Source organism: Oratosquilla oratoria, chromosome 30, assembly GCF_046742065.1.
Source record: "Oratosquilla oratoria isolate Oo_2021 chromosome 30, ASM4674206v1, whole genome shotgun sequence".
Lineage (NCBI taxonomy): Eukaryota > Metazoa > Arthropoda > Malacostraca > Stomatopoda > Squillidae > Oratosquilla > Oratosquilla oratoria.
In genome coordinates, this window is record NC_134806.1 from 27,436,956 (window position 1) to 27,453,384 (window position 16,429).

At 41.9% G+C, this 16,429-nt stretch overlaps 1 protein-coding gene across 4 annotated transcripts in view; it reads right to left on the reverse strand.

Moving 5' to 3' along the window:
- The window catches only part of LOC143041054 (uncharacterized), a 191,513-nt gene that overhangs the window by 16,625 nt on the left and 158,459 nt on the right, over positions 1-16,429 (reverse strand). For all 4 annotated transcript variants that reach the window (XM_076212685.1, XM_076212684.1, XM_076212686.1 and 1 more), the window contains one exon: positions 14,660-14,779. In XM_076212685.1, the coding sequence (XP_076068800.1) occupies positions 14,660-14,779 (120 nt within the window). The remainder of the gene's footprint in view (positions 1-14,659; positions 14,780-16,429) is intronic.

The following is a 16,429-nucleotide window of genomic DNA, read 5'->3' on the forward strand; positions in this document are numbered from 1 at the left end:
TTCCACTCTATCTGACTCACCCCTGTTTTCACTTCATTCCAAAATATCTTTTTATTCTTTTCAAAATTCCCTGTCAAACTCCTCCCCTGTTTTACATCTGCTCTCCCCTTTGCCCCCCACCTTACATTTTACTTTTCCTCTGTTTTTCTTGTGCCTCTTATACGCTTCCATAGTTCTACATTACAATCAATCCACATACTCTTGTTTCTTCTCTTCTACCACTGCCTTCATCTCACCATTCACTACTCTACCTTCTGTACCCTACCATCCTCCTCATCCCACATACCATCTTTACATATGCAGGATGCCATTTTTCTGGTAGTTTGTTTAGTGGAGGCAGTTCAAGTCCTGCCTGGCAGTGAGTTCTAAGTAAAAGCATGCATCAAATTCCTGCTTCAAAAACACTCCATAAGTAGCCAATACTCTGGTCTTCTCTGAGAGGCAGGGAGGGAAGTTCATGATATTACATAAAATCAGTTTGGATTTAATATTGGGATTAACCCCCTCCACCCCCACCCCATATGATCCTGTTTTGTTGTACCATACCTCCCTTGTAAGGGGGGAAAAAGCCCTTGGTATATGTACAGGGTGCATACAGTAATTGTTTTGTTGTTTCAGGGACTCTGTGTGGAAAGACACGGGTAACCACACCACTCAAAACAAAAGCAACCGATCAGTATATTTCTGAGACTTTATCCCAGCAACACAATGTGTCCATGGAGAGATTTACATTTCCTCATCTATGGAAAAAGCATGCGGTATTTATGTTAATCTCTGAAGGCCTGTGCCAGGTTTTGAGGGAGTGTCAAGGATGTCATTGATGCCAAGGGCGGATTCATCGAGTAACAGGACACCAGAAGTGTGCTGATACAGTGTGTTTTCTTTTTTTTGCAATAAATCCATTTTCAACTTAACTGCAACTTTTTTTGTGTGACCCTAAAAAACTAAACAATTACTGTACGCACCCTGTATACAACCAGGAATGGCTTAAAGTATCAGACAAAACCTTCATTGCATTTGAGCTGTAGTGACACTGTAATGATATATCTAAATGTTTATAATGTGTAATTTATACTTCGAAGGAAACTCATTGGCTGAGTAGGTTAGAGCGTCATTACTTGCAGCAAAAGTCGAGGGGATAATACTTCAAAGCCTGCATGGTTCATTAAATTCCATCCTACAAACACCTCTTTTTATTTTTTTTATTTTTTTTCTTCTTTCCTTCTAGCAATGTCCCCTTTGGATTCATGTTAGGGTTAATGTTAAGGTTAATATGGATGAAGGTGAAATTAGGAAGGGAGATGTGGGTTTTTATAAGTGCACATGGGTATAGTAGTGAGAAGAGTGTAGAGGAAAGGGAGACATTTTAGATATAGATATAGATTGTTGAGTGCATTAAGGGTTTAGAGAAAACTGTCAATGTAGTGGTATTGGAAGACCTTAATGCTAGGGTAGGAGATGAACCAATAGATGGAGTGGTTGGCAAATGTGGAGTTCCAGGAAAAAATAATTCTGGAGAGATGAAGGTGGAGATGTGCCTAGAGAGTTCATGATAACTAACACAGTGTTTAGAAAGAAAGTAAAACATAAGTACACATGGGAGAGGTTGGTGGATGGAAGGGTGGTAGGTAAGTCTTTAATGGACTATATATTGGTAACTAGGAGTATAGTAGAAAGAGGTTTGGATGGACATGTTGTAAGGGGAGAGAGTGGGGGAATATAATTTTTTTTTTTGTGGAAGCTAGGTTGAGAGTGGAGGATAGATGGAAAAAGAGGAAAAGGACAGAAGGTAGAGAGGTGCTTAGAGTAAACTGCTTAAATGAGAAAGACAAGGAGGAGTACAAGAAGCTGAGGAGTGGGAAGGAGTGAAAGATAGAGTAGAACTAGGAGTGGAGGAGGAATAGGGATGTTCCAAGGAGGGAGTCAAAGGTTGTAGAAGAGAAGAAATGAGCATTTACAGATTGGTTACAAAATAAGAAGAGAGACTTGTATGAGAGGCATAAAGAAAAGAGAAGTAGAGCAAAAGATAAAGGAGGCAAAGAGGTGAGCAGATGTGAATTGGTATAAGATTATGACAGAAAAAAAGATGTTTTGGAAAGATATTAAGAGAGGAAAAGGAGGCAAATCAATTAGAGAAGAAAAGGTAAAACATGTAGATCTAGAGATGATAATGGAAGAGAAGGCAGTTAGAGGAAGATGGGCTGAGTATTTTTGGGAGTTGCTAAATGTGAAGGAGGATAGGGAGGGAAAGGTAGTTGCAGTGGGAAGTGCTAAGAAAATGAGTGATAAATGAGAAAAATTGAGGAGAAATAAGGAAAGATGAGGGGAAAGCAGTTATTAAAATTATGAGAGCAGGTAAAGCACCTGGGTTAAATGGGTGTCATGTGGAGTGTCTAAAAAAGGGAGGTACAGTGATGATAGACTGGTTGGTGATGTTTAATGTTTGTCTAAAAGAGGGTAGAATACTGGAGGAGTGCCTGTATAGTTCTACTTTACAAGGGAAAAGGGGGACAAGTGTGAATGTAGTACTTTCAAAAGTATAAATTTGTTGAGTGTAGTTGGGAAGGCTTATGGGAAGGTTTTGATTGAAAGGATTAGAAATTGGAGTAATTGGGGAGGAAAAGTGTGCATTTAGGACAGGTAGTGGTTCATGGATCAAATCTTTGTGGTAAGGTAGATATTTAAGAAACCAAAGGTAAGGATGTTTTTTTTGGGCCTTTATGGATTTGGAAAAGGCTTATGACAGGGTAGACAGGATGGCACTGTGGGAGGTTTTGCAGATATATGGGATAGGAGGAAAGCTGTTAAGAGCAGTCAAGTGTTGTTATGAGAGTAGTAGAGCCTGTTAGAATTAGAAATGGAGTGGTTTGAAGTAAAGGTAGGACTTTACCAGGGATGTGTTATGTTGCCTTGGCTGTTCAATTTATACAGATGGGGTGGTGCAAGAGGTAAACACAAGGGTAATGGGCTGGAGATTGGACATGGTTAAAGAAAATGGAGAAAAATGGGAGATAAACCAGCTGTTGTTTGCTGACAACACTGTGCTTACAACAGGATCACAGGAAGAATTAAATAAATTAGTGACTGAGTTTGGGAAGGTGTGTGAAAGAAGTTGAAGATAAATGTGGGTAAAATTAAGGTGATGAGATGTACAAGGGGAGTGGATGACACCAAACTGGAAGTGAGTATTAATAGAGAGAGACTAGAGGGGGTGGATAGCTTTAGATACTTGGGTGTGAATGTGGCAGGAAAGGGAGGAGTGGAGGTGAAGGTTAAAGGCAGATTGAGAGAAGTAAATGCCTTGGGGGATTCAAAACTGTAATGAAAAATAAACATTTGGGAATGGGCGCTAAGAGATTGTATGATGGAGTGATTGTGCCAACAGCACTGTATGGGACTGAAACATAGAACATGAGAGAGGAAGAGTTTAAATGCATTTGAGATGAAATCTCTGAGAAGTATGGTAGGGGTTACTAGGCTGGTTGGAGAAATGAGGTGAGGAGGAGAGCAGGGTTGGAAAGAGAGTTGGGAGATAGGGTTGATGAAACAATATTGAGATGGTTTGGACACATGGAAAGAATGATTGAAGAAAGATTAGTAAAAGAGGTGTGGAAGGCAGAGGTGGAAGGAATGAATATGAGGGGGCGACCTAGGATGAGATGGATGGGGTAAAAGGGACATTAGGAAAGAGGAGAATGTCTGTTGAGGAAGGGAGAAGATGGAAGTTAACCTCTTCACTCCGGGGCACATCGCACGTCTGGCAGCATTAGCTGCCCGACGTGCGATGTTGCGTCATAATAATCACATTATAAAAAATAAAGTCAGTGCTCAATCGTTCGTTCTCTTTCACCCGTGTATTTTGATAACCATAGAAAATTGATGAAGCCAGTTTAGAGAGAATGGAAATTACGTAGGTACAACTACAATAAATATAATCAAGAGGGTGATGTTGGCATCATCGAGTACCCACTTGCTCATCATGCCGCCTATGTAGGCATCACCGTATGGAAGTGGTTAAGGGTGAGTGGAGAATGGTTGTGTATGGATGATGCTGGGATGCATGGGAGTGGGTAGGGGATGGGGTGAGGGAGTATATGCGAATGATATTTTGATGCACCCTGGAGTTCTCCCCATCTTTTCTTTTTCTGCATGGGGGGATAGGGGGGGAGGTTGCAAATCAAATGAAGCGCCTTGTTGTGGATGTGCTGTGTCTTGCTACACTGCTTCTGACCCAGGGCAGTTAGCGAGATGCAGGGATGACTCATCATACAGGAGCCAAGAAAAGAGGGAAGGAGCACTGGCAAATGGGAGTGGAGTATGTGGGGGTGGGAGTGGGTTTATGCCTTTGAGTTTGGCTACCTCACTTGTAAAGGGGAAAAAGCTGTTGGTATATGTAGGGATGTACAAAGTCCTCTGTAAACGGGCACTGTTCTAGTCTCCCAATAGGGGGGCTTTGTATTGTTAAACCATATCATCTCCATCATTTATTTTTGGTTTGATGGTTAATTTCACTAATGAATATAACATATGTATATCTAGTTCAGAGGATGAATTTCATGCATAAATCTAATAGTGGGTTCCAATAATATCACTGGGCTCATTGAATTGAACACTGCATCCATATTGGCAGTTATTTAGATGGAGGCTTTCTTAGTATTAACATTATTCTTGGTCTTATTCCTCTTATTTCTGGAGTTTGGGTAAGCACCTAACTTTTGTATTGCACTTTGTATTTACCTAGTTGTATTTACCTTTACTGATAAATCTATGATAGACCTGTTTTTAGTGCGAGTCAAAAGAACGGTAAGAGACATTCAAAGCATTCCATCCACTTCCTTTGACTCCGACCATTGTTTAATCATATACAAGCTATCCGTCCTACAACCAAAGAAGATCCAGAGAGCGACACACAACCGAATTAAAGTAGAGAAACTTAAAGAACAAGACACCATAGACAGTTTCCAAATGCTTGTCGCAGAAGGTCTACAAACCATAGCACTGACAGATGTACACCAAGCCTGGTCTGAATTGAGAACCAAGATCAATGACATTGCTGAGAACATTCTGGGGAGCTCAGAAACTGAAGTGACAAAAAAGAAATTAACCACTTCACTCCGGGCCAAAATCTCACGGGCAGCATTAGCTGCCAGATGTACGATGTTGCGTCATAATACTCGCATCATAAAAAATAGTCACTGATTATATCGATCGTTCTCTCTTTCACCCGTGAATTTTGATAACCATAGAAAATGTGATGAAGCCAGTTTAGAGAGTATGTCAGTTACGCAGGGACAACTACAATAAATATAACCAAGACGCTGATATGGCAGCCTCGCGTATCCACTTGCTCCTCATGCTGCCTATGTAGGCGGCACCGTATGGAAGAGGTTAACCATCTGGTGGAACAAGGTCCTGGAGCCGCAGCGTCTACGTCGTGGGACCACCCCCCAACCCCAAGAGTTGGGGGCCAAACGGCGGCAACCACCCCTGGCCACCGGCTCTACGCAGGTGGCACCGATCCCCAAGAGGAGCTACGACTGCCTTGGGGAGTACCACAATCCTTTTTCTCAACATGCAATGTTACGTTTTTTCTGCACCGAGGGGTGATTTTCCGGTGATCACCCCTCTTCTTCTACTTTTAGCCGGAGATGTACGGAGCAATCCTGGGCCCACCACAAAATACACATGCCCAACATGCTCTAAACCCATTACTTTGAGCAGACAGACAAAGGGCTCAGTTCAGTGCAATATGTGCAAAAACTGGGCCCACCTCACTTGTACAACACTTGCTGACACAAACCAATACACAAACACTTGGACATGTTCTACCTGCCCTCCAGTAACCCCACTCCCACCTCCCCAACCACAGCCAGCACCCTTACCCACTCCCAATTTCCCTTTGCCCTTATCTCCAATCAGTACTCCCCTTCCTTTGTCCCCAATCTCTCCTTCCCCCCCTCTAACCCAGATCCTATACCTTCCCCATTAACACCCCAACCTCAACCCCAAACGGCAACATACAACACATACAGAACACACAATATCAACATATAACAAGACAACATTGACGGTATTAACACGAAAAACATGAACTCGAACACTTTCTTAAACAACACAACATACACATTGCAATTATACAAGAAACAAAACTAAGACAGTCACACAAAACACCATCATTTCATAATTACACCACCATCAGACAAGACCGGACCGACGGCAATGGTGGTGGACTCATCATCCTGATCCACCACTCCATCTGTTTTGTGGACACAAGTGCCACAACCAAAATTCTCCTCCCTACCACAGATAACTCTACAGAAATCCAATCCATTCGAATCCGCACCGGCAACAAATCAACACTGACAATAGTTAACATGTACATTCCCCCACAATCATCACCCACAGTTCCAAACACCTTCAGGCCTCAATTTAGCCAACTAGCCTCAATCCCCAACCTGATCATGGGGGGGTGACTTCAACGCCAAGTCGTCTGCCTGGTATGTCGACAGCCCTGACACAGACAGAGGGCTTGATATACAGACTCAGTTTGACTCATTGACTATCATGAACAACACACATAATCATACACATATCCCACACCAAGCCCTCTACACTCCCTCCTCTCCTGATATCACCTTCTGCTCACCCTGCCTAACCCCAACAATATCATGGAGAGTGGTTGGAACCCTTGGCTCTGACCACCTTCCAATCATTATCACCACCAAAACAAGATGCACCCCAGTTGGCCATAGACACACATACATCAATTACAAGGAGCTAACTGGGAAGCTTTGACTGAAGAGACAGAACAACATTTTGAAACACTTAACAGTACACCAATCACAAACATAAACAACGCTGTGCACACTTTTATTACAATCATACAAAACACAGACAAGTGATACATCCCTAGAGGCAACAGAAAATCACACAACCCCAACTTCACACCAGAAATCCAAGGCCTCATCAGACAACGAGACACGCTTAAACACAATACCCCCACACCTATCCCTCAAAACATAGCAGACCAAATACAAATACTAAACACTGTCATTGCCAATAAAATACACAAACAAAAAACACAAAATTGGCAAAACTTTATCAATACACTTGATCACAAAACAAACACCAGCAAATTGTACAAAACACTCAACAGCATTACACTATCCAACAGTAACACAACACGCTCTCACGCACCAATAATCACAACAGACAATCTACCCTCAAACAGACAACAAGCAAACACACTCATAAATCATTTTGCACAGACAAGCCATCTCACTTCTCACCCTGACGACCGACGCACTATTCGACGTAAGAAACACTTTCCCACAGACTCAGACTATACACCCTTCATAGACAGTCAGACAAAACACATAATACATAATCTCGAGCACTCATCTGCCTGTGGCCCTGATAACATAAGTAACATCCACCTAAAACACATTGGACCACAAGGTATACACGCACTCACAAACATTGCAAACTACAGCTATTCACACAACACTATACCCGACATCTGGAAGCATGGTAAAATATTCACCATTCCAAAACCGAACAAAGACCCAACAATCCCAACATTGCACCGCCCAATCACAATTCTCTGCCCCCCTCTAGTCATTGAACGCCTAATACTTCAACTTGTCACACCACATATTCCCCTTGCTGACTCACAACACGGCTTTAGGCCACTACACTCCACAAACACTCTTCTGATAAACCTCACACAAAGAACTTTAGATGGCATAAATTCAGATAGGCCCCACCACAGAACACTTCTTATAACATTAGACATTAGTAAAGCTTTTGATGCTATCCCCCGCCACAACCTAACAAATAAAATATATAACACAGACATGCACAATAACACCAAAAGATGGCTGGCCAATTATCTGGCAGGAAGGAATGCTTACGTGTCATATAATGGCCAATCATCGCACATCAGAAACATTAAGAATGGAGTACCACAGGGCTCTGTTCTATCCCCCACGCTCTTTAATCTATACATGCATGACTTACCCACACCAGACACCTCAGAAATGCAAATCTCTTCCTACGCAGACGACATAACAATCACATGCACGCATAACACAGACAAAGCTGCAGAAATAATCCAGCCATACCTTGATACACTCAACACATGGTTCATCACAGACTCAAAATAGCTCCAACCAAATCTACAGCAACACTTCTCACCAACTGGACAAAAGAACACAAATGCATTCCTCATCTCTACATCAACAACACTCTAATACCACACACAAACACACTGAAAATTCTTGGTGTAACATATGATATATCCATGTCTTTCAAACAACACATCACAAACATAAAAAACAAATGCACACCTAGACTTAATGCACTTAAGTCAATCACTGGTACATTTGGACAAAACAAACTATTACAACAATATACAAACAATGCATACGCTCAGTGATGAATTATGCAAGTCCTGCATGGGCTCCTAATCTCAGTGAGACACACCACAACACCCTTCAAATCATACAAAACAAAGCCCTAAAAACAATTACAGGCTGCACAAATACAACACCTACAGACCATTTACACCATGAAACAAAAGTCCTCAGTCAAGGACCACCTCGACATGAGAGGCACACAAACACTAGCTGCAGCTACCACAAACACATCACACCTGCTACACTACATAGCAGAACACCCACACACACCAAGAAACATTAAAACAACACCCAAAGACCTGTATCACACACAGATACTCTCTTCACTTCCTCCACAACCACCAAATACCAGCCTCCGGAAACATATTCATAATCATATCACTCACCGCTCCATTAACACACTGAAAGACAACACACTGCTGCATGACAGACCCCCTGATATCCACCCTTCTGAATCCTCTCTCCCATGAAAGGACAGAGTCCACCTGGCCAGACTGCGGACAAAACCACCCAGCACTTCTAAGCTACCAGAAGAGGCTGGATGACCACATTGTGAACAGCTGCCCAGGATGTAACACTTCACCCCATACCATACAATACATAATGGAAGACTGACTACATTATACACAATCATGCACGCAAACAACACAACATACACTCTATAAAGGATTTGTGGAAAAACCCAGTTTCGGCTGTGGCATTCCTTGGGGAGACAGGACTGCTCGGACAGACAGTCTAGGGAATGACAACAACAACAACAACAAAATCTGGTCACTACAGCTCATGGCCTCCCACCCAACATTGTACCACCTCAATAACCTGTCCCTGGAAGGCCTAGAAAGACCTCTAAGTCTACTGACAGCCTCCTACAAGAGTGATTCACGTCGTAGGAGGTTCAGTAGACTTGGAGGTCTTTCTAGGCATTTCAGGGACAGGTTTTTCAGGTGGTACAATGTTGGGTAGGAGGCCACGAGCTGTAGCGACCAGACGTTGAATGGTGCTCTCACCTCACCCTGTATGTCTCGAAATCTCTTTCGTTGACACATTTCAGTCTTCCAGGCCAAAATATGAGCCTTTTCCTCACCACTAATGTTAGTAGGAGCCATCAGGATAAATGTCTCCTAAAACTGGAGCGCCACCAAGTGAAACTACGAAAATAGGGGGTAGGAGTCTGGAACAAAAAATAATACAACCCCTCACCACAAGAGCTCGAAGAGCACTGAGGTGGGAAAGCGCAAGCTGGCTGAGCTGCCAGGGAGCTGGCTGGATTGCCAGATATGAAATAATAATGACAAGATGCCTGACAGCGGCGGGAAACGCAAACACTTCAGAGAGCTTTTTTGCCTTCATTTCAATGGGGAGTGCTCTATACTTTTTGCGGATACTGTATGGGTGACTTTAACTCAGAGGAAATATGTTGGGAGGAAATGACAGTAAAAGGTGGAGAGGAACTTCCGGGAAATATTCTACTGGATATGACCACTAAATACAAATTGACTCAATTGGTCAAGGAAAATAAAAGATATAAAAACAATGAAGAACTGTCGAGACTAGACCTAATATTCACATCTGAGCCTGAAATTGTGGACAAAATGGAATACGAGACACCATTTGGGGAGAGTGACCACATACTAATAGAGTTTGAACAGAAAGAACAAAATGATGTGAGAAGAAACGAGAAACACAGAAAAGGAAGACTAATGTACAACAAAATGGACTTCAAAATAATTAGAAAAAAAATTCAAAATACATACATATACCAAAAGCTTTTTCCACCCTACATGGGGAGTAGCCAAAAAGAAAAAGGCATAGAAACCACTCCCACCCATTCCATTTCCTATATATTCCACTCCCCTCCACCCTCCCTCTTATCTTGGCACCTCCTGGGAAAAATTCTTAAATGAAGAAACAAAGATGGAGAAGTGGAACATATTAAAAGAAAAATACAAGGAGGGAACAGATAAATATGTACCAAAACAGAAGCAAGAAAGGGTATACATAAAGTGTTGGTATAACAAAAAGTGTAGTGAAGCTGAAGATAGAAGAGACAAAGCCTGGAAAAGATGAAAAAAGGCGCACATCAAACTAAGAAAACAATATGTAAAAATATGCAGGGAACAAAAAAGAAACTATGAAAAAGACATAATAGAGAAAAGCATGGGCCAACCTAAACTATTCTACAGATATGTAAATCACAAACTAAAAGACAAATACAAAATAGTGAAACTGCGCAAAGGAAATATAGATGTAGAAATGGCAGAAATTATGATAAAAAAAATGAAAATCTGTATTCACAATTGAAAGCAGAAACATGAAACATAAGAGAGGAAGAGAGAAGGAGTTTGAATGTGTTTGAGATGAGGTGTCTGAGAAGTATGATGGGGGTTACTAGGCTAGATAGAGTGAGAAATGAGGGGGTGAGGAGAAGAACTGGGGTGGAAAGGGAGTTGGGAGATAGGGTTGATGAAAGAGTATTAGGATGGTTTGGACACATGGAAAGAATGAGTGAAGAAAGACTAGTAAAAGAGGTATGGAAGGCAGATGTGGAGGGAGTGAACATGAAGGGACGTCCTAGGATAAGGTGGATGGAAGGGGTGAAGGGGGCTTTGGGGAAGAGGGGAATGTCTGTTGAGAAAGGACAGGAGAGGACAGAAGACATGGGTGAATGGAGAATGGTTGTATATGGATGATGAAATGATGCATGAGGTGGAATGTGTGATGGGATGGGGGGTGAGGTAGTATGTGTGAGCAAAATTTGACGCAGCCAGAAGGGATTTCTCCCCGTCTTCTCCTTTTATGCATGGGGGGACTGAGAGGGGGGTCGCCAATTTAATGAAGCAGTCTTGCTGTGGATGTGCTGTGTCTTGCGACACTGCTTCTGACCCAGGACAGTGGACAAGGTGCAGGGATGACCCGTCATCCAGGAGGTGCTAAGATAAGAGGGAGGGTGGAGGGGTGTGGAGTGTACTCAGGGATGGAATGGGTGGGAATGATTTTATGCCTTTTCCTTTTTGGCTACCTCCCTTGTAAGGGGGAAAAAGCCTTGGTATATGTATGTACAATTGAAAGCTCACAAAATTGGGAGGACAGAAAGATCCCCACAATGAAAGAAATAATGATGACACAGAAAGAAATATGCAAAAAAGTTATCAAAAGTAAATGGATTAAACATTTGGAGAACAAAATACTAAATCCAAAACAATTTGGATTTAGAAGTGGAAGATCATGTGCCACAAACTTAATATGCTTTTACTCAAGGCTAATAGAATACAAAAAAAGGGATGGATGGGTAGATTGCGCCTTCTTAGATTTACAAAAGGCATTTGACAAAATACCACTTGAAAAGCTACTAAGAGAATTTTAAACAATGGGTGGAATACAAGGAAAGTTATTGGAATGGATGAATTTCTTGAATGGGAGAAAAATGAGGGTGGTAATCAGAGACAAGACCTCAAATTGGGAAGAAATAAGTGGAGTTCCACAAGGCTCTGTATTGGCTCCAATAATGTTTGCCATATATGTATATATGACATGGATGAAGGTGTGGAATGTTATATGAACTTCTGTGCCAATGATATAATTCTACTAAAGAGAGTATAGAGGAAAATTGCAAGAAGACCTGGACAAAATCTGGAAATGGAGTCAAAAGTGTGAAGTGAATTTCAACAACAAAAAATGTAGTATAATGGAATTTGGAACAAGCAAAAATAGAATATTGGGACAATATAAAATTGGTACAAAGGAAGCAACTATCACCAATGACATGGCACCAGACAAACGTATCAACAAATTAACCAGAGAAACTTTCAATTTATTAAGATCAATGAAGGTGGCATTTGACTACATGGATGAAGAAATGGTAAAGAAAATATTAGTTACATTGATAAGACCAAAATTGGAGTATGCTGCAACACTATGGACACCTAGTACTAAAAAGAACAAAGAAATTAGAAAGAATTCAAAAAGCAACAACAAACACTCTCCAAATTGACATACAAACAAAGATTGGACAAACTCAAACTACCAAACTACCAACCCTGGAACAAAGAGAAAGAGGAGACCTGCTAACCATCTACAGAATTATGAAAGGGATGGAAGTCCTTGATAGAGATGACTTACTAAAGTGGGATAGGAGAAAACAAGAGGACATGAAAAGAAACTTAAAAAGGATAGTTACAGAAGAGATCAGGAAAAGATATCTGGAACAAACTGAATCAGGAAACAGGGAGTGCAAAAACTATACAAGAATTTAAGATCAAACTGGATGCTGAAAGATACAAAAGCAGGTCACTATGAGTATAGCTCTCTTCACGTAAAATACACACACACACATGAACCACTGAGCTGTAAACAGCTGTCAACTAGAGTTCCGTAGGCAGCCAAATAAGACGAAAATTCTCAATAATGCAAGGAAAGCAAGGAACCAGAGTTGTATTGAGTGGGAGGGGAAGCACTTGTGATTGCCCAAAATTATTTCTGTACAGTGTTAAAGGTGTCTATCATGAGAAAATGCAAGGGAACCAAGGTTGATCAAGAGAAAACAGCAACGAGTTTGAGTCGAATGTCGTCGCAAATGCAGAACCCTCTCGAGGCGCTATACCAAAACTAAATGTAAATAGAGGCTTTGAAACCCCAAGAGAGCTTATTAGGTTGTACAATGATGACCCTTTTTCTGTTTTTGGTAAGCACGAAAGAGGAAATTTGAGTCAAATCATAGACATGGAAAGGGAGATGAGTTTTAATAGAAACTCATGGGAGAAAGAATTCATGGAATTAACGAAAGAGATTGTGAATTTAAGGAAAGACTATTTTGAAGTAAAGAGGAATGTGAACTGAAGAAAAATAATTCAGAAATAAACAAGCTAAGTGAATTAAAAAAAGAACCGAGGTTAAATGTGAAAATGAAAAGATGAAAAACAATGATATTATCAATAGTGCGAAAAAAAAAAAAAATCTGAAAGAATCCAGAGTGCAGCCACAAAATGGCCCTGAAAATTTCAAACCTGTCATATAAGGAGAGACTGGCTAAACTGAAATTACTGACTTAGGAGCAAAGAAGAGAAAGAGGCAACCTGCATACCGTTTACAGAATCATGAGAGACAAAGAAGTCCTTGATAGAAAGGACTTACTAAATTGGGACATGAAAAGAAACTCAAAAGGATAGTTATTGAAGACCTGGAGAGAAGAAGAAGAAGAAGAAGAAAAAAAAAAAAAAAAAAAAAAAAAAAAAACCACACAGAGTAGTGGATATCTGGAACAAACTGAATAAAACAATAGTGTGCGCAAAATTTATACATGAATTTAAGAGCAAATTAGACACTGTGAGATACAAAGACAGGACACCATGAGCATAGTTCCCCTTCCCATAAGATACAACTAGGTAAATACACTGCTGTTTTGGTGATGGAATTTTTCCTTGGGTTGCTCCAACTGTTTCTTGGGTACATACATATACCAAAGGCTTTTTCCCCCTTATAAGGGAGGTAACCAAAAAACAAAGGCATAAAAACCACTCCCACCCATTCCATCCCTAACATACTCCACTCCTATCCACCCTCTTCCCTCCCTCTTATTTTGGCACTTCCTGGATGACGGGTCATCCCTGCATCTTGCCAACTGCCCTGGGTCAGAAGCAGTGTCACAATACACAGCACATCCAGAGCAAGGCTGCTCCATTAAATCGACCCTTCAGGCTGCTCTATTAAAACGACCCTTCAGGCTGCTCTATTAAATCGACCCTTTTACCCCATCCATCCATCTCACCCTAGGTCAAACCCTCATGTTCACTCCTTCCACACCTCTTTACTAGTCTTTCTTCACTGGGTGGGGTGGGCAAATTTTTTAGTTTTATTTGCTTCTTATTTATTGGATTGGCTACCTTCCTTTAAGGGGGAAAAAGCTCTAGGTACATATATTGGTTCTTATAATAATACACACTGGTTTGTTATTTTTCCCATCTATTATTTTTGCATTTTTCCTAGTTTTCTTTCTTCTTGCCATCAATCTGTTTTGTGATGTCTTTGTTTACTGTGGGGTTCACTTTGCTTTTTTATTTATTCATCTTTTTCTTCATAAGTAGCCTCTTGGAAATGTGTCTTTTGCTGACCTTCTGTACAGTGATTACTATCTCTTCCACAGCTCCATCTATGAATGGTTTATACATCAAACCTTCAAAACTGTTTTTCAAGAATTGAACAAAACTATTATGTTCACCTTTTGTACTAAAATGTGTTTTACTCACCAACCATGGTCATTGGGGAAGTCTTAGGCACAAGGGCAGCCAGTAGAGTACCATCAGCAGAAATATCAACACTGGCATCATTATGGATCTTGCACTTACCAACAACAATATTGGAATTGTCTGAAAGATTTAAAGTTATACTAAACAAGATATTTCATCAACCTATTAATACATGTCAGGTCTTATTAAAACAATCTATTGCACAACAATATAATCCTCTTAGATCCATGGCAAACATATTTCATACACCTACAGTTGCTAACCTATCCATTACTGGTACATACATACACAAACTTACACTTAAGCCTCTTAATCCAACCCTCGCCAACTACCACTGATGCCAACATTTGAGCCCAGAACATAAACTCACTTCAGGAATTGGTGGTGTTTCATGTCCTGGACCAATGCCTAAAGTGGGTTTATGTCCTGGGCTCAAATGTCTGCACAAGTGGTGGTTGGTGAGTGTTGGATGTAGATACATAGATGTACATTACATGTTTATACTTACCCTATTCCCACCCTGCACAAACCCAATAACCCATTCACTTTCCCTCTCATCTTAGTTCCTTGTGGATCCCTGCCCCCTGTCACATCACTCAGTTTATAGACAATACAGCAAGACACACCATTTCCACAGTAGGGCTCAACAAATTAAGTTTGTTTATTCCCCTCACACCCACATAAGAATTATATAGACCACACTTTAACCAGAATAAAAGAGAGAGAGAGAGAGAGAGAGAAGAGAGAGTAGAGTAGAGATAGCAGAGAGAGTGAGAGAATGAGAGAGAGAAAGAGTGTGAGAGAAAGGAAGAGAAGGAAGAGAAGGAGAAGGAGCAGGTGGAGAAGGGGTAGAAAGGGGAGAAGGGGAGAGGGGGAGAAGGGGAGAGGGGGAGAATGGGAGAGGGGGAGAAGGGGAGAGGGAGAGAAGGGGGAAGAGATGCAGGGGAGCGAGAGGCAGAGCAGGGGAGAGAAGGAAGGAGGGAGGGAGGAAGGGAGAAGAAGGGAGAAGGAGGGAGGGAGAGAGAGAGAGAGAGAGAGAGAGAGAGAGAGAGAGAGAGGGAGAGAGAGAGGGAGGGAGAGAGAGAGAGAGGGAGAGAGAGAGGGAGAGAGGGAGAGAGAGAGAGAGAGAGGGAGAGAGAGAGAGAGAGGACAGAGAAGGGGGAGAGAGAGGACAGAGAAGGGGGAGAGAGAGGACAGAGAAGGGGGAGAGAGAGGACAGAGAAGGGGGAGAGAGAGGACAGAGAAGGGGGAGAGAGGAAGGGAGAGAGAAGGAGGAAGGGAAAGAAAAGGAGGAAGGGAGAGAGGAGGAAGAGAGGGAGAGATAGAGAGAGGGGGGGACAGAGAAGAGGGAGTAGGGGGGAAGAGAAGGAGGAAAGGAGGAAGAAAAGGAGAGAGGGGGAAAGAGAAAGAGGGGAAAGGGAGAGAAAGAGAGTGCACAAAGAAGAGTGAGTGAGAGAGAGAGAGAGAGGGGACAGAGAAGGGGGAAGAGGGGCAGGGAGAGAGGGGAAGAGGAGGAAGAGAGTGAGGGAGGGAGGGAGAGGGGAGAGGGGGAGAGAAGGAGGAAGAGAGGGAGGGAGGGAGAGGGGAGAGGGAGAGAGGGAAAAGATTGAGAATGAGGAGAGGGAGAGAGAGAATTAAAGGGAGAACAAGAGGGAGGATGAGAGAGAGAGAGAGAGAGAGAGAGAGAGAGAGAGAGAGAGAGAGAGAGAGAGAGAGAGAGAGAGAGAGAGAGAGGAAGGGGGGTAGAGATCCTGACCCTGATGTACAGAA